The sequence below is a fragment of the Balaenoptera musculus genome, chromosome 12, assembly GCF_009873245.2.
Source record: "Balaenoptera musculus isolate JJ_BM4_2016_0621 chromosome 12, mBalMus1.pri.v3, whole genome shotgun sequence".
Taxonomy (NCBI): domain Eukaryota; kingdom Metazoa; phylum Chordata; class Mammalia; order Artiodactyla; family Balaenopteridae; genus Balaenoptera; species Balaenoptera musculus.
This window is the reverse complement of record NC_045796.1, coordinates 60,127,297-60,153,321: the sequence shown is the minus strand read 5'-3', so window position 1 is coordinate 60,153,321 and position 26,025 is coordinate 60,127,297. Positions and strand designations below refer to the sequence as shown.

The window sequence follows — 26,025 nt, the reverse complement described above, 5'->3', positions numbered from 1 at the left end:
AAAAGTATGAAACTCAGGGGAGAAATCTGAGCTGAGACTATAGCAGTCATCGACATACAAGTACCATAATGGTCTTTAGGCCAAGATGGGGGCAAGAAAGGCATATAGCACCACTCTTGGGAGAAGGGAAGTTTGGTAATTTCTACCTTTAGGAATAAAAGCATAAGGCAGAAACTCAATGGGATTCCAGTAAACATATCACTAACCGTAACAGTAGGACTTCTGCAGTTAACAGAACCCTATAATCACCCCATATTTGTTAGATTTGCTACTTCTCTCCTGAAAACTAGGAATAAAACCCATCAAACATATAAAGAACCTGTGAGTATTTGTATTCAGAGACAACCTGAAAGTAGGAATGGAGAGACTGGTCCCTCTCTATGTCCAATCTTGGGAGGCAGGGGAAGAGTTCTAAGGAACAGAGCAGGTTATGGCAGATTTAAGGAGGAAAGGAAAGCTAGCTGGGCATCTTCTCACTTTCTGTGACAAGGCAGAAAAGCAAATTTGGAATGCCAGCCTAGACCTAAGAAGTGCCCCCAAAGCCTAAATGCAAAAACCTTTAGGGTTTCCAACAATGGAATTGATTTGAACACTCTACTGAAAATCCACACAGTTAAACAGAGCTAGCTATACAGGAATAGAAGTATGAAACATTTAAAACCATGTTCGTGGGAAAACGCATTCCTAATTTTGGACAGTACATTTCCAAGAATCCTGGGGTAAATGGTGGAAGGTATGAGAAAATTCAAATTTTGGTTTTACTCATCCTTTTGTTGCTGCTGGAAAATGACACGAGATGATGTTGGAGGAATGTCTCATGTCCAAGAAACAAGGACCACTCAGGACCCTGTGAAATAACTGCCTGTACTGGTTCACAACACATGTGGACTAAACCAGCCTATTTTATTGTTTAGCTTCAATGAGAAGTTTTTATGAGCCTTAACAGAAACACTGAAAATGTAATATAGAAATCACCTCTGCCAGGTTCTTTGCAATAAATAAAGATACAGACAAAACGTGTTCTTTATGTATAGCCTGACTTGCATTATAATGCAAATTACATTATAAAATTATAAATAAAACAAGCTTAAAAACAAGCACTGATTAGAGCACAAATACTCTATTGTAATAATGTATTAATCTATTAAAGTCCTCTCTCTCTCTCTCTCTCTACCTTGCAGAATGGACAAGGTTAAGATGATGCTTTAAAATGACTTCCTTAACATTTCTAGCATGTTTAAAAGTTTAATGCTATGTTAGCATCATTTTTGCTTCTGACTTTATATAGCATAAACATTATATATTTAGTTATACATATATCATAAGTTTAAATATGATAGCATTCTTAAAGTTGAAAAATATCAAACCTTATCAGTTATTAGAAATATTTTTAAATGTCTAAACATAAAAAAATTCAAGTATCATTAGTTTATTTATATTTTATTTTGATTTTTCTTGATAACCTAAGAAGTAATAAAGAAAAGTGGTAAAAAGATGGAAAAATTAGTTTATAGGTCGGTGGCCAGTTGAATCAAATTAACATTAACTCTGAGACCAATACAAATTGATTTGGGGGTATTATCTGTATTAAGGTGATTTTGTTTAAAATTCTAATAGAACTAGAATATATTATTTTAAAGTTAGAAAGAGATAAATATCTACATTACCCAACAAGAGAATATGCCAATATCTTTTTTTTAAATTATAGTATGGTTGATTTACAATATTATAATAGTTTTGGGTGTGCAACATAGTGATTCAATATTTTTACAGATTATATTCCACTTAAAATTATTATAAAATAATGGCTATATTTCCTATGCCAATCTTTTTATTTTAGAAAATTAATGCCAGAATTTAAAAAACTAGTCAGTGAAAATAAGCAAATACAAGCAAATGCACATGTGCATGCATGTGTGTACACACACACACACAATTTTCCATGAGATAGCCCTGACTCGTAATCCTCTAGATCCAGAACAGTGTTGATGAGATTAAACTGCTTTAAGTCATGGCCTTTGTAGCCTGCACATTTATGTGCTGACTATATATGCCCACACACTGTATTCATCTACTGGACAAATCTGACAAACACTAATGTCCTTTGTAAGTATTTTAAATCTACAGTATCATGTGCAAAATTCAGCATGGAATCCCTATCAGGCTGCGCTTTGTCTGCACTTGGAGCCCTTAATTCTGGGTTGGTAACCAGCATTCTCTTTACCAGCCCACTTATTCCTCCTTCTGTTGATTGCTCTGAATGCCTACTATATGTCCCGTGCTTGGACACAAAGCACTCTGTCTCTGTAACTGTTGACCTGTTGTTATTCACTGAGAACGTCTCTCTAGGGCTCCCAGGAAGCAGCAGGTAGACAAGAGAGGAAGAGAGACGTTCATCAACGGAAACTGGAGAAAGCAAGTTTTCTAACATATTCAGGTTGGAAGCCAGGCACATGGATGCAGAGAGCTTCCTTATAAACAAAATTCCTCCTGGTTAGTAAGCACATCTAGTAACCAGCAAAAAGAAAGTTCTCTTGCCAACACTGTTCCATTTTACCTGCTGAAAGTGAAGGGATAGAATAGGAAAACAAACTAGAATAAAATTAAAGTACTCTAATAGGTATACCTACTCACTCCCTGCTTCCCAGCCTGTCCCTGATTGTAACTAACAAAGTGGCATCTGCTTTAAAAAGAACTAACCGGAAAAGGGTCTGATCATTTCTGACTTAAATGACAAAGTCATGCTTCTTGACTCACAAAGTCAAGGGGACCAGACTATGACCAATTCATGAAATCATTGCTTAAGCAACTTCCTTTGGCAACAAATTCTTTCTGTGACGGCCACGTTCTTTCTCCCTGCTTTCTTAACTTCAATATTATGTAGTGAAAATGCTTTCAACACTCAAAAAAAAAAAAAAAAAATCCACACCACTAAATTTTATCCCCAAATAGCTTCATTCCAATAGGTTTCCTTAATATGACCTGAATTTGTCATTCTCTTCCTCCTCTTTTTCCTGTCTCTCTTCCAATGTGTAACCCTGCACTAGGCTTTTTTCTGACTCTTACACAAGCATCTATTAAGATCTTATACTCAGAACCAGGACACTCTATACTACCTTTTTTCTTTTCTCTTAGTAGAGCACTAGGCCCGAAGTCAGAAGACTTTGAGATCTTACAGAACTACCTGTAACTTTCCTACCTCACTCACTGAACAAAGAAATGCAATCAGACAAAATGGAGAAAGATTGCTTTTAAATTTTAAATGTTCTGGGACAAGTTCATTTCCCATAAATTCCTGAGCTACTCCAACACACTCCCTTATTTGCTAACTCCTAAGGGAGAAATAAAACCGTATGCAATTAATTAAAGTAATAGGCAGTACAGTCCAGTGGTTCCTAAACCACAGTGTGTGATAGAGCTTTCCATGATTAAATGTGAAAAATAAAGAATACATTGGTATATATAAAGATATGCACACATATACACGTAAGTTGCCAACCGCTCTTTATTCGAGATTCTGAGCATGCTAATTTCTCAGTATAAACTGGGGTTTCTTTTATGAAATGATAGTGATGAAAAATGATGTTGGTAGCAAAGTAAATAATCTGACAACCCTATATCAGTTCTCTAACTTCTATTATCAATACCATTATGTTTATTGGAGTTGACTTTCTCTACTTGTGCTCTGCTTAGATCTCCTGGTAGGTCTGGTGCCCATGTCCCAGATGTGCGGGCTTGCTCCTAAGGGCTCCCACCTGTAGCCTTCTACAGAGAACTACATAGGCTCCCAGAGCCGCTTCATCCTGAGAGTGGCATGTGCCTGGAAGATATCCATCCCCCCTTCCCACTCCCCCAGCCCACAGCCCAAGACAGACAGGCAGGAGCATCAGAGCCCAGCTCCCAGGCAACTGTGCCTCCAGGCTGACTGGGATGTCACAGGGCTTTGCATCCTGGCCTGACTTCTTCCCTTCCCTACAGTGCTTTCCCCACTCCCTTATCTTCCCCACTCCTTACCAGTTTCTCCAGGAGCACTTTCTTAACAAATCTTTGGTAGAGGAATAGTCCTCCCAAGGTCTGCTTCTGGGAAACTGGATCCAAGAGCTCTATGAAATCCCAAAGCTTGTGGCCCTTCAACAGCTTGTTGTCTCCACTCTGGGGCTTTCCTCACTTCTTAGAACACCAAGATCTCACCTCATGCTTTCACCTTGGTACGTGGTATTCTCTCTCCACCTTTCCTACCCAAACTAAAGCTTCACTCAACCCTCAGGTCCCAGTTAAGTCACTTCCTCTGGGAGGACTCCTCGGAGCCCCACAGGTTAGGCGTTCCCCTCTGCCAGCACATGCACCCTGCAATCTCACGGCCCTCTTCCAGGCTGGCCTGTAAAACTCAAAGAACAAGACCCACATCTGTCTGGCTCTGTTTTGTTCCTGGCAGTGAGTGGGCAGAGAAGGTGTTCAATCAGTGTTTCTGATTGTCTAAAGAAATTCACCAAAACGTTAACAGTTACTGAATCTGGGCAGAAGAACTGGGTTTTTTTTTTTTATATATATTTTCTTTTTTGGTATTTTCTAACAAGTTTTTTAAACACTGAAACTGATTTCATAATCAGTAAAATTTAAAAGGCCCTTTTTTATTCTGCAATAATATATATTGGTTAGCTTCTTTTTCTCTTAAAAGTTAATGGTATTTTCTGTGGAATAAGGCTAAAAATCAGTTAGGCAAAGTAGAGCTACATCTATAAATAAAGCTGTCACTTTAATCACAATCACGCACTACAGCTCTCAGCTAGGAACCCAAGAGCAAGATTCATATCCAAAATCAGTTCTGCAGACATTAAGTTTTAGATCACAGGAAAGACATTACATGTTGCATGGATCTTATCCCCATACTGGTTCATCTTTTTAGAAAAAAACTAGATAGCTTTGTAGGAAAGAGGCAAACAATGACAGAGTCCAATGAAACAATTCTCCCATAAGAAAGGATCCTACTCAAAGTACTTTTTTTTCCTCTCAGGAAAAAAAGCCTGTATATCAAAGGATGCTGGTTTCCTGTTTTTAAAAAAAAACTGACCCATTAATAATACTGTTCACAATGAATTATCAAAATCGTTCTGATAAGAACAGATAAAGATGATACCAGCAGTCTCCAGCTTGAGTTGAGCTGTACTCTGCATTTGCTTCCTGGTAGACTGGGAGGTGCTCCCTGGGAGTTGAGGGGACAGGGACTTCAAGGAAGCAGTGTGTTAGATGCAACATGATCTGCACCCTCACTCCTCCACAGGCAGCTGGGCTCCTACAGTTTAACAGGTGTCACAGACTGCCCTTGGGCTAGAATAAGCTCATAAGGGCAGAGATTTTTGTCTATTTTGTTCATTGTTCACTAATGTATGCTCAATACCCAGAACAATGCTTTAGCACATGGTAGACACTCAAATATTTAATGAATGAATCAAGCAATATAAAGGTTAAAAACTGATAAGATCAATAGGTAATGGACAAATGGACAAATAACATGACAGACAGTTCAAGGAGAAGGAAATAGAAACGGCTCTTAAACATGAGAAGATATTCAACCTCAGAGATGATAAAAGCATTTCAAATGAAAGTTAACATGAGATAACATTTTTCCCCTAACAAATTGACAAAAATGCTAAAATTTATTAAAACACTCTGTAGGTGAGGCTTCGGGAAAACATGCATGCACATACATTGCTGGTGGGAATAGAAATAGGAGAGCCTCTTTGGAGGGAAATTTGGCACTACGTATTAAAATTACAAATACATAGACCCTTGGCCCAGCAATCTTTCTGGCAACTTATCCCACAGATATACTTGCACACATGCGAAGTGACTCATGGCAAGGTTATTCACTGCATTAATATTAATAATAGCAAAAGTATCGAAACAACTAAGAACCCATCAATAGGGGAGTTGTTAGTAAGTTGGGGTACACATACACCGCATTACTTGCAACTGTAGAAAAGAATAATGAAGCTCTCTTTGCACTTACATGAAAAGATACAATATACACCAGTAAGTGAAACAAATAAGGTACAGAACAATGCAAATAGTGTGCTTATTTTTGTGTATAAAGAAAAGTAAAATAAATACATTTGTATTTGCTTGTATTTGCATAAAGAAACTCTGGAACAATGCAAAGGAAGTGGATAAAAGTGGTTTCTTTGAGGGAGGGGTGGATCCGAGGCACATGGAGAACAGGGTACATGCAAGACTGCATTATGTAATTTTTAGATTATTGAACCATGTGAATATATTACCTAGTCAAATAATTATATTTTAAAAAATCAGGAGGCTGAACTACAGAAACGAGAGAGAGAGAGAGAGAGAGAGAGAGAGAGAGTGCCTTTAGGGAGAATGCATGAACACTTAAGGCAGCATTTATTTATTTTAATTAATTAATTTATTTATTTTTGGCTGCATTGGGTCTTCATTGCTTCGTGCGGGTTTTCTCTAGTTGCGGCGAGCAGGGGCTACTCTTCCTTGCGGTGCGCGGGCTTCTCATTGCAGTAGCTTCTCTTGTTGCGGAGCACAGGCTCTCGGCACAGAGGCTCAGTAATTGTAGCATGTGGGCTTCAATAGGTGTGGCTCGTGGGCTCCAGAGCGCAGGCTCAGTAGTTGTGGCGCACAGGCTTAGTTGCTCCGTGGCATGTGAGATCTTCCAGGGCTTGAACCCGTGTCCCCGGCATTGGCAGGCAGATTCTTAACCACTGTGCCACCAGGTAAGTCCCCAGCATTTATTTTTAAATGAATATACTTGTTACGAAAACATCCACCTAAGATTAAAGCTAATCCCCTAAGGACTTCCTCTAAAGTGTCACTCTGTAGGTCGACTTTGAGTTACTCCAAGTATTTAAAAGCAGTAATATGATGCCTGTTTGAAAATATGTTAGAAATCATATTTCCAACTAACTTCTCAGATTGTCCCATGTCCCAATTAGTTCAAATCGTGCTTTTCATTTATGGTAAATTCACACACAAATCTCACAATCCATGATTATTATGGTGTGAGGTTTTATAGGTATAAAGAATGCATTACATTTCATATGTCTGACCTTTCTTTCCCTATCAGAAAACTAAGGAACATTTTAAAAATCGAATTTGTTTAAATGACTTAAGAGAATGCTTCCAGTGAAAAAAGACCTCCAGTATTAAAACCACCACAACCTTTCAGCCATAGAACATGGTCATTAAAAAAATGAGTCTTACCTGACTTCAGCTGGTGGACTTGGGGAATAGGGATTTGCAGAACAAGCTAGAATTCTAATGACTGCTCCAGGATGATAGGTTTCCAGAACGTGCACGGCTGTAGGATACACCTGTTGTTCAAAAGCAAGTTCCACATAGTCTTGGCTCTGGAAATTAGGCGGCGTCCTCTTAAATGGCACAGGAGCACTGGGACACTGATCCCACCATGTGCCGTACGTTCGAAACACAGCTGTCTGAGTGAAGTCACCAGAACTCGGGAATACGTTTGGTACACCTGCTAAGTTCCACATGGTATAGGACATGCTATTCTCACTCCCATAATGGGAGCTGAAATCCACTACTTCTTTGGCATACTGGACCAGCTCTGCATTGAGAGGGGAAGTCCGGCTGTTTGCTTCTATAGTTCTATGGCTGTTCATCATTTCTCCTCTTGTAGCTGTCCTGGCTCGGCGCCGAAGGCACATATAATAAAACATAGTCAGAACTGTTAACATGGGAAAGACTGGTGGCATCTAGGTGTGAATTATGAAGCTTCAAAAGGTCAGGTGTCCTCGGTAAGATGCGTGAACTCTCTGAAGGATGTTCTAAAAAAATGAATGGCTTGTTGAAGTAAAATAATTTAAATAAACAGAAAAATGCATGGATAAGGTAATAAACAGGCTTTTTACCCAATGTAACTTCCCAGAATGAAACTGAAAACAACAACATTCACGTAAATGAGACTCTCTGGTATAATTTATCTAATGTACTTTTAAGAAAACTGAACATTGAAAATGTATACAATTTTATGCTATATGGGAATCAAAACTGATATTATAAGGCAATGGCAGATGTATGACCCAAAAAAACCTATGTTATGCAAAATTATAACTATCCTTCAAGAAATACTAAGTCCTTGAACTTTTAAAATTAAAATTATTTAAAATATACAGGGAACCACTAAAATACTGCTGTAAATCCAAAAGGATCTTAGGCATTTTATAACTTCACATTTTAACAAATGATTCCCTATTGTTAATTATGACTCACTTCCGAACATGCTAAGTACAGATTTCACATTATGGGAATATTGTTTTCTGGAGCTGAGAGTTAATCCAGACCAACTATATTAACTGCCTTACACATCACAGATCACCAGACAGTGTTTAATTTATAACCCCTAGCATTATTCGTGAGGGTAGCCCATGGCTGGCTGGCATCTGGTTTGTTGCCAGCTACTCTTAGAAATCACTCACCCCAGACAGAATGGTCACAGGATACACGCCAGAAATGCAGAGGTTGGCATTCATCCATGTGGCCTGACAATTCACTCTGATTTCAGGTACAAATGTTGAAATATGACATTCTTTTACCTGTAAGACAAGAGTTTTAGAAAATATTTTTATTTCTGACTTGGGAAGTCAAATATCCCAACAAGATTATTATCATAGATAAATAGCTACTTATTAGATACAGAACGTTCAAATTGAACACATCACATTTTTCTGAATCGCGTGGACAATTCTGAATAATTAATATATTTTTAAAATTTTATGACAGAATGTAATAAAAATATTATTAATGAACTCTTTTTATATAGAGGTTGCAAACCCATGGCTTATGGGTCAAACCATGCCAGCAGATACATTAGGACCAAAGAGTGATTTTTAAAATTTGGAGGAGTTTGCAACCTTTAACAATCAAGAAAACCCTGTGAGAAGAGGCCTGGTGGCCGCTCCTGTTCCCAGCCAGCTCTACTAGTTTACAACACAGGCCTGGCCCCTGTCTGCACTGACTAGTAACCTCTTGTCTACACAAACAGGGAAATCAAGCATCCTCATTTTTCTACCTGTAAAGTCTTGAGTTTAACTTCTCCTAAGTAAAAGAAGGAAAATAAAACAACTTTTCTTTAGTAGAGCAAAACGTTAACACTAAGATTATAAAACATTAAACGTCTCTCCAACCCAAAACCTCTAACAGCTTTTTGTTCTTACGTACAAGATATAGTCTAAATCCCTTGGTTTGACATTTCAAGGCTCTCCTCAAGCTAGACCCATTTCTTTTTGTCTAATGTAGTAAACTCTTTCACTTTCTAAACACCCTTCATATTTTACTTTAACTCTACCTATACATTCCTTTTCCAACCACTTTATTCCATAAGTCTGCTTATTATCTGGTACCACCTTTGTATCAGGTATATACCCGTGTTCCACAAGGGCCTACATTAGGACCAAGTTTCTTGAAGGAAGGAATCTAGCCAAAGATTTCATTTATCAAAGTACTCAGTACATAGTAGGCACAAAATATGTCACATGTTGACAGAAAGATGATGAGCAAACAAAAAAATTATACAAATCTAAAATAATTTAAAATTAGGTAACAGCATCCTCTTCCTCTCAATCCCAGCCAGATCCAAACACACTGAAATGCCTGACAAAATATAACCGGCAAAACAGTAAATAAAGAGCTGAGTTAGAAACAAGTGAGGAAAACCCACAGTTGTGAGAAACAAAGAGGAAAGTCAAAGCGCGGAGAGCAGGAGCTGAAGCTAATATGAGTCAGGGAACCAATTATGGGTCTTAGTGGTTGTAATAAGGGGACTTTCTAACACGCATGCAGAGAGGTTATTTCAAGCCACAGGTCACATCTGGAAGAAACTTCATAAAGCCAAATTCAGGAAAAATCACCCTATCTGTAAAACCAGGAACACGAAAACTTAGCTCACCGGCCAGGAAGCCAAAGGACACTTGACATCAACCTAGGCAGTGGCGGAAAGTCACTGGAGGGAAATCAGAACCCTGTTAGGCGTGTACCACGCAGAGTGTGGGCCTAAATTCACACTGTCTTCATGGCTGAGAATCCCTACACCATCCCTAAGCCAAAAGATCTAAAAAGAAAGAGTGGTCCTGAACTGGTAGGGGCAGAGGTGAACCTCTTTGCAGGGATGCTTCCACAATACGAGACTGACTAAACCCTTACTAAAGATGCATCACAGTACAAACTTACAGACCATAAAAGAAAATGAACCACAGGGACGGACAGTCAGTAGGCAGACGCACTAAATGGAAGAACTTGCACCCTAAAAACAAGAAATAATAGAACACTCTGAACAAGACTTTTTCTGAAAAGACTAACAAAGCATGTATTAAAATAAATGAGGAGTTTCTGCAGCACATGCTCTAATGCTGACATATCTTGAGCTGACAAATCAGATTCACCTCAGGACATACAACACCAAGGGCTGAAGTATAGGAGAGATTATAAATGTGGGGAAAATAATTATCTAGAATATCACCTCTTTATTCAGACATTTCACCTACCACAAGTATAAATCTGTCAAATAAAAAAATTTACAAATGCACAAATATCAAATCTTTAACACCAAAACCTGAAATGAATGAAGTAGCTCTTTCTTTTACCACATACACTTTATTTCAAAATAGGCCCCCAGGTAAATTAAGAAGTATAATTTTCTGAAGAAGTGACTTGGCCCATCTCTTTCTTAAAAGGGAATTAATGAAGCAAATTTAAACTGCAAAAATGAAATAAAGAATAATGTACAAGTATCCAACTCAATTGACAGCTCAGCTAATTTGGAAGACTGTGGATGTTTTATTCCTGGAAATCTTTAAGGGAAGGACAGAAACCCATCTGCCAAGGTGGATGGATGGATCTGACTGTATAATCTATGGACATCACCTCTCCCTCCACAGTCTATAAATTGCTGCAACTGAGCTCCTTTTACTTTCTTTATAAAACTGCATTTATCAGAAAGTAATAGTTTTATAAAACCAAAGAAACATCTGCAAAATAAGATATTATCATTCATGTGAATATTCACAATCATTCTTGGCAAAAAGGTTGAGACAAATTGTGAAAGACAAATTCTATTTGACCTACCAAGCCACGAACTTTACAACTGTTTCCCAGCTAGCTTTTACCATCATAGATTATGGGATAATATCAAAAACAGCAAGACTGTCGCATGGGCAATATCATTTTTAAGCTGTTGTTAAAGTTAAGTAAAATTTTGCAGTGAAGTAATATATGTAAAAGTGAGTTATAACTTTATAACATATAAAGAAGTTTACATTTACACATGAAGTTTACATTTTCACATTTACATATGAAGAAGTTCAAACTTCTCAGTAGAGAAGAGAAATGTAAATGGATGCTTGATTTTTTTCCAACTGTGGATAACAATAATCTTTAGAGTTAATTTTTTGTGAGATAAAGCTAAAATGACCAAAAATTTTAAAAGAAGGAAAAGCAGTGTGAAAAAAAAAAAAAAGCCCTGGAAAAAAAGTACTGGAAAAGCAAATATATTTATTCTTTTTCCAGCCATACTATTTGGAAAAATGTAATGAAGTTAAAACCTGTTTTTGAAAACAAACACGGCATAGAAATAAAAAAGGGAAATGTGTAAACCCATAATTAACATCCTTCTTGATTCTAAACTCCTTTCCAGTCAACTAAGATGACACATAAAAGTGTTTGGGGGGTGGGGACGAACATATGGAGAAGAAAGGATAGCTCACTCTACTTTTCCCTGGGAAATGAAGCTGAAAAAGGGAATAGAGCCACAGTTTCAGGACTCATGTGGGCAACAACGACCAATGCAGAAGTTTAAATTGTCCATGTACTATCTGGACTTTTGCCAAGGCATTGAGGCACTTTGTGATAACCAGTGACTATCCCAATGGGCAATGAACCAAAATGCAAAAGATACAATAACTCCCCTTTAGGAGGAGAATGGAATTCAAAGACAAAATGATTTTTCCCACCTGGTGCAAATAAACAAATATTAGTCTGGTACACTAAATTTGTCCAAGAGGGTGACTATAAGATATACCTTTTGGGAGGTATATACCTTTCTTTTCCAGTTCATTCAAAAAGCTACATTATACAAGGATCATTTTTACAGTGAAATGTCTGTAATATATTAAATGTGCTTTTCAAATAATTTTGGCAATAAAACATTTGAGCAAAACAAAAAAAAAGCTACATTAATTTTAAAGATTCTCACAATACATAAAAATATTATTTTCCATTTAACAAAAAGTCTGAAATAGAAATAGGGTGATCTTTATTTTACAAGTTATTTTATCTAATCAATTGTCAACAATGATTACGAAGTAAGAAATTCCCCACAACTCACTGAAATTTTATACTAGCACAATCAAGGAATACAAAACAACAGCCATTTTAACCTGCATCAGGAGACTTTCATACACCTTGGGAAACAACTTGCTTTATACGACATGATTTTATTTTAATGCAACTTTATTTTCAACCCCATCTTTCATATTATAAAATGCTTAACGAAGTTAAACAATACAATTACAGAGAAAGCAATAACAGTGGAAAAGAGAAATTAAGAGGTATAGACAAGGGAGAACATATGTTTACTACTGAGATTTGAAGTGAGATGGGGAGTCGATGAGGCGGTGAGAAGCAGGATGGCAGGAACTGCAGAGAAGATGGCAGAGGAAAGAGGAGGAAGGAAAAGGGCTTTTCACGAAATCAACAAAAGGAGGCAGTTGGGATGAACTCGAAAGCCTAGGTTCATGGTGTGATGGAATAACCTGGAAAACAAGTTTAAAACTCCGAAGAGGATTCTCAACTTACATTAAAGTCAAAAGATATGGGAAAGAGGGGCTTCCCTGGTGGTGCAGTGGTTGAGAATCTGCCTGCCAATGCAGGGGACATGGGTTCGAGCCCTGGTCTGGGAAGATCCCACATGCCGCGGAGCAACTGGGCCCGTGAGCCACAACTACTGAGCCTGCGCATCTGGAGCCTGTGCTCTGCAACAAGAGAGACCACAATAGTGAGAGGCCCGCGCACCGCGATGAAGAGTGGCCCCCGCTCGCCACAACTGGAGAAAGCCCTCGCACAGAAACGAACACCCAACACAGCCATAAATAAAAATAAATAAATTAATTTAAAAAAAAAGATATGGGAAAGATAAAAAGGCCAGGCAAAAAGGCAGAGTCCTACACTGAAGGCAAGTCATAACACAATACTTACTTGTAAAATAGCCCACAGAGATGTGTCAATGAAGTGACAGAAGAAAACGAGGATTTCGGCAGCCTTGCAGAGTGTTACCAAAATGTCATAGAAGGCGTAATGTGGTAACAGATCAAGAAAAAAGGCTGAACTTTAAGTGCTGTCATTTCTGAATCCTGACGAAACCGATCAAGAGACACTGCTTTAAGGAAAGGACTTTTCTGGTTGAGTCTAGACATCAAGACACGAGTGAATGGAGGAAAATATCAATCAAGAAAAGAATGGAATTACACTTGAACTTGGTGCAGCAGCTGACATAACCAGCCCCCTTCCCTGGCCTGCCCCCTGTAGGCTTCTACGCCACCACATGCTCTCCTATCTCCTCCCACCCCTCTGGTAACTTCTCAGTCTCCTCTCTGGGTCTTCTCCCTCCTCATTCTTCTAAAATATATAGAGGTCCCATTAAAGGAAGGCTGTCTTTTTGATAACATGATACATGAGAAGCTCCCACCTACCTTGGACCAGTCTTCTCCTTGTCCCTTCCACTTCTACACACCCCACCCTTCCTGTAGACCCACCAGAACCTCTACCACGGCCTCAACTGCACTTGTGCTTTCACACCTCAGCATCTTCAAGTCTCCCACTGAGGCTGCGTGGCTCTGGAATTCCCTTGCTCTTCCTCTGCTTGGCACCCTCTTACTCATCTTTAAGGTTCAGACCTTATCCACCACTCGCTTTTTCCTTGCTCTTACAGTTTGTGTGCCATTTCTTACATGCTGAGATATTTTTTCTACCTTAATAGACTACGAACCCCTCAAGTTCTAAGAATGTGTCTTAATTAGAACTACATCTTTAGGGCTTAGCACATGCCAATATATACTCAATAAACATTTATTCATTTTTTTGGAGACTGGCAGAGTAGACAGCAGAAGAGAATGAAAATAAATAAGTTAAAAATAGACACAGAAATAAAACCCTTCAATATAAGGCACATGTAGACCAAAAAATGAAGCAAAAAAAGTTCCGTATCTTGATATAGAGAAAAAGAGGGGGGAAATGGATAAGAAAAACGGAAACACAATAGGTAAGAATCAAATGTATGACCTTCCTTGAAGCCCTCCAATAAGGAATAGTATATATATTGAAATTTTACTGTTCAAAGAGAATGTAAAAAAGTGGTAACTTTTTGTACTAATTTCTGTTAGTACAAAAGCAGCCTTGAATACGTAAAAAGACCTGACCTTGGCCACAAAGAAACTCTGATTGAAATTAAAAAAAGATTCATGAAAGAGATGATTAGAGAGGTAAAAGAAAGCTATTCTCTCAAATATGCTGATTTTTTTTAACACTCCAAATCTCTGTTAAGTCTTAACATACGGTGATTATGGAGAACTGGAAAAACTGTGGATGAAAAAGAAGTTCTTAAAAAAAAAAGGGATAACCTCAAGCAAAAGAAAAGAGACAGGCCAAGAGAGGCAATAATATAAGAGTAAGGGTAAAAAGACAGGTTAATATTGTTCAGGTATTAGATATGCTAAGGAGAAGCAAAGTCTTAACAAAAGCATCCCTTAATTACTTACAATGTACTATATTGAAAAAATATGAAGTGTCAGGAAGGAGACTATTGGGGGTTGAATATTATTACTTGACGTTTCTCTCTCTTCCTCTAAGTAAATTCTCCTCCAGTTGAAACATTTTTATTATGACTATAGTTTTTAACCAACAAGGCCCCAATGTAGAATAAACAGGTTGAGTTCTTAACTGAACCATGTGGACGAATAGAGAGAAGAGAGCTTCCTATCCAGCTTCAAGGCTTTTTGAAAATCCAGGCATATAAAGCAGAAGGAGAAGGCAAGGGAACCAACCAGGAAGAAAAACCTAAAGGCCAGGGAAAAATCTTGAAAACCAAAGAGGTAAACAGTATCCATTTCTCTTCCAGGAATCAAGGTCAGCTTTGAAAATACAAAAAGTATGGAAAACAGTGGGCTCTTCAAAATTTCTGCTGAGTTAATGAACAAATGGTGAGGACTAAGCAGGAAGTGCCTAACCAGTGAAACTAGGAATAAACTTGTCAGAAAACAAAGGAGATTTAGAATCAATTTAAACTAGGAATTGACAATGGTTAGTGCTACAGAATGTTTTATTTCTCCTCTTTCTTTCCTAGACTTTAACAAGCATATCTAAACTTATGAACTATTTCATAAGCAATCTTTAGTAGCAAGAAAAAGGAATTAAGGAGTCAATGTTAATAACACACACACACAACTGTAGGATAAATGAATGGTGATTTTCTGATACAATCGATCTGGAAACCCTCTTCCTACCCAAGATACTATCTCACGAGTGACAAAGAGGGACACGTTTCTAATTACACAGGTATGACACTATAAAGTACCTTACTTACAAATGTCACTAATGCTATATTATCTCTATTTTACATGTTTCTTAATTGTTTAATGATGAATAAGAATAAACCATCTGAATGGGAAGAACTATAATAACCCTAAACCTTTAGCAGACACACAATGTATATTTAACTAAAACCTACAGTATTAAAAATTAAGAATATCTGGTGGCAGATAATTTTAATGGACACACTAAAGAGAGAAAACAATCTCTCTCTAGCTATTAAAACCATAAAGTAAATGTGAGTTTATTTTAGCCAAATACTAACTATACATTTGTACATTAAAATAAAGAGCATTTTACCTAATAAAAATATACTGAATTTATTTAGCCTTCTTAACAAAAATCCAAGTACAAGATCATAGGTATGTCACTGCTAACCATTCAAGCTAAAAGAGCCATTAGTTAAAATGGCGTAATACTGTTAAATTAACTTTGGGGTATAATTTACATTCCAAAACATGTACTCCATTTTAAGTGTACAGTTCAATGAGTTTTGACAAAGACATATACCAATGCAACCACCACCAGGACCGAGATATAGAATATCTCTATTCTCCCAATCACCCATCCACTCACTGTGCCAGGAAAAAACTGATCTGCTTGCTGTCACTATAAATCAGATTGTCCTTTATTCTAGAGTTAACATATAAGTGAAATATGTATGTACTTTCGTGTCTAATTTATTTTGCTCAGCATAACTGAGATTCTTCCCTGTTGTTACATGTAACAGTAGTTTGTTCCTTTCTTGCTAAATCGTATCTATTATACAGACATATTCATTCACCTGCTCATAGACATTTGGGTTGTTTCTAGGACCAAAATGTTTCCAAAATGGCTGTAACATTTTACATTCCCACCAGCAATAAGTGAGAGTTCTAGCTTCTCCACATCTTCATCAACAGTTAATATTGTCAGTCTTTAGACATTCCAGTGGTTGGGTGGTGATACCCTACAGTTTTAGTTTGCATTTCTCAATGGAATAGTAATGATGTGGAGCATCTTTTCATGTTCTTATTTGCCATAATTATCTTCTCCAGTGAAATGTCTATTTTGCCCATTTTCATTGGTTTTTTGTTTTCTTATTATTTATTGAGTTGTAAAAGTTCTTTATACATTCTAGAAACAATCTTTATCAGATATATCTTTTGCAAATAGTTTCTCCCAGTCTGTGCTTGCCTTTTCTTTTTTTTTTTTTTTCTATACATTTATTTTATTTATTTATTTTTGACTAAATTGGGTCTTCGTTGCTGTGAGTGGGCTTTCTCTAGTTGCGGCGAGCAGGGGCTCCTCTTCATTGCAGTGTGCAGACTTCTCATTGTGGTGGCTTCTCTTATTGCGGAGCATGGGCTCTAGGCTCACGGGCTTCAGTAGTTGTGGCACACAGGCTCAGTAGTTGTGGCTCGTGGGCTTAGTTGCTCCATGGCATGTGGGATCTTGCCAGAGCAGGGCTCGAACCCGTGTCCCCTGCATTGGCAGGCGGATTCTTAACCACTGTGCCACCAGGGAAGCCCTTGCCTTTTCATCTATTTGATAATATCTTTTAAAGAGAAAAGTTTTCAATTTTTAAGGGCAATTTATCATTTGTCTTTTATGACATATTTTTGTGTGTCCTAGCAAATGTTTTACTTAAGAGCAGTTTCAAAAGAATAAACCCTAAGACAGATAGTGTTTAATATCTTAAATCTCGGAACAGTTAAATACAGATCATTCAAATTTTAAGATATCAAACTGGATGCTACAAACACTTCCAGTGGGAATACAAAATGGTACACCCACTTTGGGAAAGTCTGACAGTTTATTATAAAGTTTACATACTCTTACCAAACCATCCAGCAATCCCACTCTTAGGTATTTACCCAAGTGTAGTAAAACCTATATTTAAACAAAAACCTGTACACAAATGTTTATAGCAGATTTATTCATCATCACTCCAATCAGGAAATATCCAAGATGTCCTTCAACAGGCAAATGGATAAACAGTGGTACACCTATCCAATGAAATACTACTCAGTAATAACAAGGAATGAGTCACGGATTCAGGCAATAGCAGAGATGACTCTTAAAATGCATTTTTTAACTGAAAGAAGACACACAAAGTCTACCTAATTGTTTAATTTCATGTACATGATACTCTGGAAAAGGCTAAATTATAGGGAAGGAAAGCAGATCAGTGGTTACAGGGGAGTTAGGGGAGAAGACAGGGTTGCTTCCAATGACTACAAAGGGGCCACGCAAAAGAATTTTTACAGCAATGAAACTGTTCTGTATGCTTCTGTTTTCAGTCTTTGCTGTGGACCAAGACAGTCAAGTTGGAGATTTGGTATCCCAGAATCGGCTTGTTTATGGGCATCCTAGCTTATTAGTCTGTTTTTGACCAGCACACCCTGAAAGGTATCTACTAGTTGGCATGTCCTGCCCATTCATTATGCACAGGGCAAAGTCTGATCTCAGAGCCCCAGCCGCTCACCTGGCCTTTGGGGACCACCTGCCCAGAAAAGAGACCTTCATGACTTCAGAGTGATTCCCGACCAGGAACAAATCAGTCACTACAGATCTGAATTTATATATATGAGTAGAATTAGGCATGTTAAAGACATAGAAATAACTTGGGTAATTAGAGCAAGTGGTCTCTAACAAAAGTTAATGCAAAAAATAGAAGAGTTTTAAAATAACAACCATTATCTTTAGTGTGAATTAATAGGGCATAGGATCCATAAAATAAGTACAAGCTAATTTAGAAAAAAAATTTTTTTAAGTTCGTGGAAATTAAAGTCACGGTGTTCAAAATATATTGAAAATCTAAATGAAAAAAATAAGTAACCTGGAACACAGATGCAAGAAACCTAATATCTATATAAAGTGAATTCAAGAAGAGATTGAAGCTGATGAAAATTCAAGAAAATGCTGGAAGATACTGTAATATTTTAGAAATTCTTAAGGAAAAAGAACTGACTCAAACTCTTATTCACATAGAAAAACAAACAACAAACAGAAAACTGTTTCTGGACATGCAAGTATACTTCCCATAACTCTTCTTAAAAACATTACTCAAGAAAGTATTCCAGTCAAAAAACAAATGAACTAAAGCAAATAATTTTTAAAAAGGGAAGACATAATATTCAAGTAACCAGTGACCTTATAGTTAAGTCTAAATCATTATAGATGCAGTAGTGGTAAAGTTGAAAAGGATGGTTAGGGAATAAAACAGAAGACAAGTGATTTAAAAAGGAAATCAAATCAATAGAACCAAGAATGTGGGGAAGGCAAGGAGTCAAGGTCTCACTTTATTAAATGGAGGTGTGAGGGCAACAGAAAGTCAATTCTACATGGTTTTAGAATTTCCAAACTTGCAAAGGAGAAAAAAAGTAAATATGAATAGGTTAAATTTTCCTATTAAGAAGTAAGCCCTTTTGCAAGCGATCCTTGTAATGGAGTGATTCTGTATTTTGACTATGGTGGTGGTGACAAGATCTACATAAATTGTCAGAGAACACACATACACACACAAGTGCCTGTAGTGATAAAACTGATGAAATCTGAGTAAAGTGTGCAGATTGTGTCAATGTCAATTTCCTGCAGGTACTATTGTGCTATAGTTATGCAAGATGTTACCACAGGAAGAAACTGGGTGAAGTATATACACAAGATCTTCCTGTATAATTTCTTTTAAGTGCTTGTGAATCTATAATTATCTTTTTAAAAAAGTTTTCTAACAAAGCAAAATAAATAATAAATAAAGACAAACTTTCAAGTTGGGAGGGGGGAAGGTTTTAAGGAAAAATGAAAGTCTAGCTAGATGATGTTTTACATTTATAAGAGAGGCAAGTAAAGCAAAATGATGTAGAATAACTGAAAGAAACATATGGGCAATAAAGATCTATCCAGTATACACAAAACTGACAGAGATGGCAACAGTAATATCAGAAATCATTAAACAGAACAAAAAAAATTTATATTTTATAAGATTAAAATCCACTAACAACAAACATCTTTAAGGATGAATCCAACCAAATTCACAGTCACAGTAAGAGACTAATATATTTTGCTTACTGATTTGTCAGTTTTGAGAAAACAGTAAATAAGGATATAGTACAATGAATGTGTCAAACCAAAAACAGGGAAAGGACAGCTTATCAAAAGTGTTTTGGGAAAATGTCCATACATTTAGAAAAGTAAATTTAGAATACAGTTGATCCTTGAACAACGCAGGGGTTAGGCGCATGGGACCTCTGTGCAGTTGAAAATCCATGTATAACTTATAGTTGGCCCTGCATATACACAGTTTCTCCTTATCCTCAGTTTTGCATCTGCAGATTCAACCAACAGTGGACTGTGTAGTACTGAGCATTTACTATTGAAAAAAATCCATGTCATACTAGCAAATGCAATTCAAATCTATGTTATTCACTGGTCAACTATATTATCAAAGCAACCATTTTTTAAAAATCTAAACATATAATACAAAATATCCAATAAGAGAATATGTACAAAGAGTATTTTAAAAACCTTGGAATGGAAACTCAGGAGGCCATAAAGGAAGAGAACACAGAACTGACAACATACATATTAAAGATTGCTACATGGCAAAAGCTCCCAGAAACAGCATTTAAAGAATAAACTATGAAAAAATACTAGCAAATGGTGTACCAGGTCATTGATAGCATGGCATGTAAAGAGCTATTACAAATCAGTAAGAAAAAGAGGAACACTTCAACAGAAAAGTAAGCAAAGAATATGAACAGGTAAGTAACAAAACATTTACAGATATTCAACTCCATCAATAAGCAGAAAAATGCAAAATTAAAACAGTAAAAATACTACTTTTCATCCATAAAATTACTAAAATGTAAAAACTGATATCATTTTAGCAGTGATTTGTTTTTCAGGAAAATTCTTCACAGGTCTCACATTTCTGCATAGCCTATGAGCAGGGTCACTGATAATCTCTGTTCCAAATTATCCTTTCAAGGGTATTTATACAGCAAACATTGTTGGCAGAAGAGAGGTCTCCCTCTGGAGTAGAGGGAAGGTTTTTTTTTTTTACTATCCAGCATAATAAAGATAATGTCTCTCTCTAGGGCAAAGGTTAGGCAGGTTTACTTGCAGCCTATTATGAACGAGTCAGGTTCCCTAAGCTCAGGGTTCCTCTCTTGTAATGCAATCTACTGCATGTGCTAGAATCATCTGACCCTCATCACATCACCCTGTGGAAATCAGGGTTCAAGGAAATGGCACAAGACAATGATGATCCTCTGGCTACTGTTATTGCTGTGCTTTGTCTCTGACCCAGGATCTCATGTCTTCTACCAGCAACCATGAAACTATGAGCTTGCAAGTAAGGTAAAACTCAGCCTTGACAATTCCTGGCAATGATACAGCAACAGCAGACAGCATTCTCAGAAATTGTATAAATTTACTCTTATGACAACCTTTTGAAGAGAAATATGGAACAATCTATCATAATTTTAAAACGTATATAGCCTTTGACCCAGCAATTCCATGTCTAAGCATTCACACTAAGGAACTAAGTAAATGTGCAAATACGTGCACACAAAAGTAATCCCTGAGGCTTTGTTTCTAACAGAAATAAATTTGGAATAGCCTAAATATCACCAGAGGATTGGTTAAATAAATTTTGGGTTATTCCTACAATGAAATATCAAAATACTTTAAAAAGATAATGTTATATGCACTGACACAGAAAGATGTTCATCAATTATTACTAACTGGCAGTTAATGAAAATTATATGTAGTATACTACCAGTTATGAAACACACATAGGCTTATACACATGTATTTTTAATGTCTGGAAGGAAAGAGAACAAGTGATTAAACAGTGATGATCTCTGGGAAATGGGGTTACCAGATAGATGGGCATACCACACTTTTACTTTCCCCTTTGGCTATTTCTGTATTACTTGACTTTTTTTTAAAGAACGTATACATTTATTTTATGATCTAATAACATTTCTAAGTATCTATTATAGCAACACTTGAAAATTCATTACGTTTAAGATGTTCAACTGGGATAGTAAAATACAAATGGGCATGGTGCAGTCCCAGGGATCACTTCTATAGGCATTTATCCCTTAGAGCTACTGAAACCAGGTACAGAACATCCCGAGTCACAGCTGATGAGGAGAGACACACTCCACTTACTAGTACACAATGCAAAGTCAAAAGACATGCAGATTTGAATCAAGCTGCTTTTCTAGGTACATCTCTGAGGAGCAACTCTAACATGGTGAGTTGTGAGTTAGCAAGAGAAGGGATTTATTTAACAATGGTTAATGACTCAACTGACCATGAGAAAGGCAAGCTAAAAAATAATTTCAACAAGAGGCAAGAAACTTTAAGGAGGGGGTGGAGTAGGGAGGAAGGGGTAAAAAAGGAAATCAACTTACCCTCACTAAATGTGTCCATTCCAAAAATATTTAGGTACTGTTTGAATCACTAGACACTAAAACACATTATAAAGCTAAAGTAATAAGACCAGCATGGTATCAGTACAGGAAGCCAGAGACTGCTAAACATTAATTTAGAAAAAGTCCCAAGAATATACAACAATTAGGACCTCAGATAAATACAGTACTTGCCATCAGTAGGGAAAAACAGAATTCAACAAATGATGACGGGGACAATGACTAACAACTATGAGAGAGGAAAAAAAGGGCCTTAATTCCATCCTTATACTAAAATATAATTGAGGTAGGTTAAAGATTTCAATATGAAGAATAAGACCATTGGGCTTCCCTGGTGGCGCAGTGGTTGAGAATCTGCCTGCCATTGCAGGGGACACGGGTTCGAGCCCTGGTCTGGGAAGATCCCACATGCCGCGGAGCAACTAGGCCCGTGAGCCACAACTACTGAGCCTGCGCGTCTGGAGCCTGTGCTCCGCAACAAGAGAGGCCGCGATAGTGAGAGGCCCGTGCACCGCGATGAAGAGTGGTCCCCACTTGCCACAACTAGAGAAAGCCCTCGCACAGAAACAAAGACCCAACACAGCCATAAATAAATAAATAAATAAATAAAATTAAAAAAAAAAAAAAGAATAAGACCATTAAAAGTACTAGAAGAAAACAGAGGAGGACACTTACATACAATTCACGTGGCAAAAGGTCTTTCTTCAGAGGATATCAGAGTTAGATCCATGAAGTTAAAACCGATTATGTTGATCACAGCAAAATTTAAGAGGATGAGGCAATGAGACTAACCCAGTAAAGAAAGAAAGGGCAGTTTTTGTTAACTGGCCATATTTAGAAGTAAAAGATAAACAGCAACATTTTACGATGTCAGTGTACAGAGGACTATAATTGCATTACTGGATCGCGGCGCTAGTAAAAAGGAATTAACCATCTTACATTGAGCTGACCTCTCTGATTTTCAAGTCCATAACAGAAAGGAAGAGTATGAAAATGCAGGACTCAGAAAAGCCAAAATTTGGGACAGTAGTAAAAAGAAAAAAAGAGAGAAAAGAGAGAGAAAGAAAAGAAAAGATATGGTACTCAGAAAGGAAGTGTGGAACAAAGGATCCAATTCAATGAACGAGTAGAATACCTACTACGGGGTGATGCATACTGTCACTAGAAAAATAAGGACATGTCCCTTTCCCCAAAAAACTTAGTATCTAATAAAGGGCTAGAGAAGCACTGATGTCTCTGGGAAATCTCTCTCTACTCAACCAACAGGTACAATATGTAATATAGGACAACAGAAGCAATGAAGTGAGCTTTAAGGGGAAAAAAATGTACTTATATTCTGAACTTAAGAATACCAAGAAGCAGTAAAAGCAGCTTGTGTCCTTTAACAGACCAAAGCAGGCAAGATCCCCGCACCTGCCGTGAGTCCTCCGGGGCATAAAGCCAGACACAGCATCCTTGCCAACGCAACTACCTGACCACAGGTTTATAGCATCTTGACTTTCTAGTTATTTGTATATTTTAATTTGTGACTGCAAGCGAGGCTTTGTGGCAACGAGCATTCGGGAAACCATCAAGGAAATCCAAAACCACTCCCACTGCAAACATGCTGACAAGGAGGCCAAGTGGATGTTCATCATCACACTGTATTCTAAGGATATCCCTAAAACACAGGAACAGAGCTGCTGCCGGGTATCTCGTGGCAGTCCTGAATTAAGACATGGGCCTGGTTAGGTAAAAACCATCTGGTGCCAAAAAGAAATCAAGGAAGCACGCGCAGGAGCCAGCAAGTACACAGGCGGGCAGGTGGCCAACTCGGGGCTGCAGGGTCAGCACTACCCGCCAACCCCGCGGTGTAAACAACCCTGCGCCGCGCGCACTGGGCGACGCCTCACGCCCGGCAGACAGTCGAGCAGAGAAGCAGCGCCCGAAGCAAGTAAGCTGTTTGCAGGGTCACCAGCAAGCCCCGCAAGCGCAGGCGGGCGGCGGGCGGCGGGGCCAGTAAGGCCGGGGAGGGAACCTCTGCCGGGCGCCCGGGCTCCCCGAAGCGCGGCTCCGCCCGGGCCCGGCCCAGCCCCAGCACCGAAAGAGGAAGACGGAGACCCGCAGGAGGGAGAAGTAAAGGAAGGGCCGTACCCTGCAGGGTCCGGTAGAGGCGCGCGCCGTAGGCTCCACCAGCGACCAGCCGGCGCGGGGAGGCCGGGGCGCGGGGCCGATTGCCAGGCTCCGCGCAGCGGCGCAACGGCACGCCCGGCCGAGCACGACCCGGAAGGAAGAAGCGCAGGCTGCGCGGAGGGGCGGGGCCAGGGACGGGGCGGGGCAACGGCGGCGTCTGGACCGCCCCTCCTAGGCCGAGGGGAGGAGCTTCCTACTGCCTTCCCTGCCGGAGTCGTACCCTACAAATTGCCCGTTACTCCCCAGAAGGCAGCGGTTGCAGATGTACTGTGGAAATAATCTCTTCCTCTTATCGGCCTGCTAGGACTTCTCCAGTCTAGAGTTGTTGGGTCAGGGGATGCACAGGGATTACTGATGTTAAGGTTCTCAGAGGAAAAGTGGAACAAAAGTTATAGGCGCTCTAAAGGCATAATTCATCAAGTTTGCAAACCTCTTCTGTCCCAGATAGAAGTCCTTCCTGCAGGCTCATCTCCCTCCCAACATTCCGAAGGCCGTGATCATTACCTCTGTTTAAGAAGATGCTCTCACGGTCTCCCTTAATCATTTTAATGTATTTTGAGTAGATACAATATTACCCTTTTTTTAGTTTGCATATTTATCTTGCATATTGCAAGGTTTCCATTAAGATGGAAAACATTTAATAATGAAGAAAGGTTGACCTACACATTACTTGCTATCTAATTGCTCCTAAAGAGGCAAAATAATGATATTTATTTATAAATTAATACATGAACTGAGCTAATACATGATGTGCAGTATAAATTGTATATAAAAATGGAAAATTTTTAACAGAATTGAAGCTTAATCCCCATTCCACCCTCAACTCTCCTTGAGTGTGGCCAGCACTTGGTGACTTGCTTGCAAAGAATATGGAAAGGAGGGGAAAGTAGCTTCATTGTGGAGAAAGCTGGGAAACACTTCCTTGGCCAGATGGAAGTTAACACGATTAGTGATAAGCCAAGTTGATAGCATGTGCCTTGATGTGGTGAGATGAAAAGGGTACTTCATCTCTGTGATAGTCTTCCTCAAAACCTGTAAACCCTGTCTAACCTTGAGAAAACAGCAGAAAGCCCAGGTATCCTATAAAAAGCCTGAACTAAATGCCAAGTTAATGAAAACAAAAAAAAAAAAGAAGAAAAACTGAGAAATTGTCACAGACCAGAGCCCTCTCCCTTAGGAGACAGGACCACTAAATGTAACATGGTATTTCGAATGGGATCCTGGAACATGAAAAGAACATTAGTGGGAAATCTAGTTCTACTAGAATAAAGAGTGGAATTTAGTTAATAGTGATGTACCAGTGCTGGTTTCTTAGTTGTAACAAAGGTACTATTGTAACATAAAATATTAACAATAAAAGGAAAATGGATGAGTGATATAAGGGAACTCTCTGTATCATCTTTGCAACTTTTCTGTAAATCTCGATTTATTCTAAAATAAAGAATGGGCTTCCCTGGTGGCGCAGTGGTTGAGAATCTGCCTGCTAATGCAGGGGACACGGGTTCGAGCCCTGGTCTGGGAAGATTCCACACGCCGCGGAGCAGCTAGGCCCGTGAGCCACAACTACTGAGCCTGCGCGTCTGGAGCCTGTGCTCCGCAACAAGAGAGGCCGCGATAGTGAGAGGCCCGCGCACCGCGATGAAGAGTGGCCCCCGCTCGCCGCAACTAGAGAAAGCCCTCGCACAGAAACGAAGACCCAACATAGCCAAAAATAAATAAATAAATAAATTTTTAAAAAAATAAATAAATAAAATAAAATAAAATAAAGAATGGATTACAAATAATAAATTAATTGTAAGTAAATGAAACT

The 26,025-nt window shown here is 38.4% G+C and overlaps 1 protein-coding gene across 4 annotated transcripts in view; it reads right to left on the bottom strand.

Annotated features, from left to right (window-relative positions):
* FBXL4 (F-box and leucine rich repeat protein 4) overlaps nt 1–24,313 on the bottom strand; it is a 70,965-nt gene extending 46,652 nt beyond the window's left edge. The window contains exons 1-3 of one of the 4 annotated variants that reach the window (XM_036871967.1): nt 24,177–24,313; nt 8,463–8,579; nt 7,228–7,811 (exon numbers count right to left, since the gene is read on the bottom strand). In XM_036871967.1, coding sequence (XP_036727862.1) covers nt 7,228–7,739 — 512 coding nt within the window. In that variant the 5' untranslated portion in view covers nt 7,740–7,811; nt 8,463–8,579; nt 24,177–24,313. Of the gene's footprint in view, nt 1–7,227; nt 7,812–8,462; nt 8,580–12,834; nt 12,855–24,176 lie in introns of those variants that run through there. The other 3 variants (XM_036871970.1, XM_036871969.1, XM_036871968.1) reach the window with 3 other exon arrangements.
* Between the last annotated feature and the right edge of the window lie 1,712 nt (nt 24,314–26,025).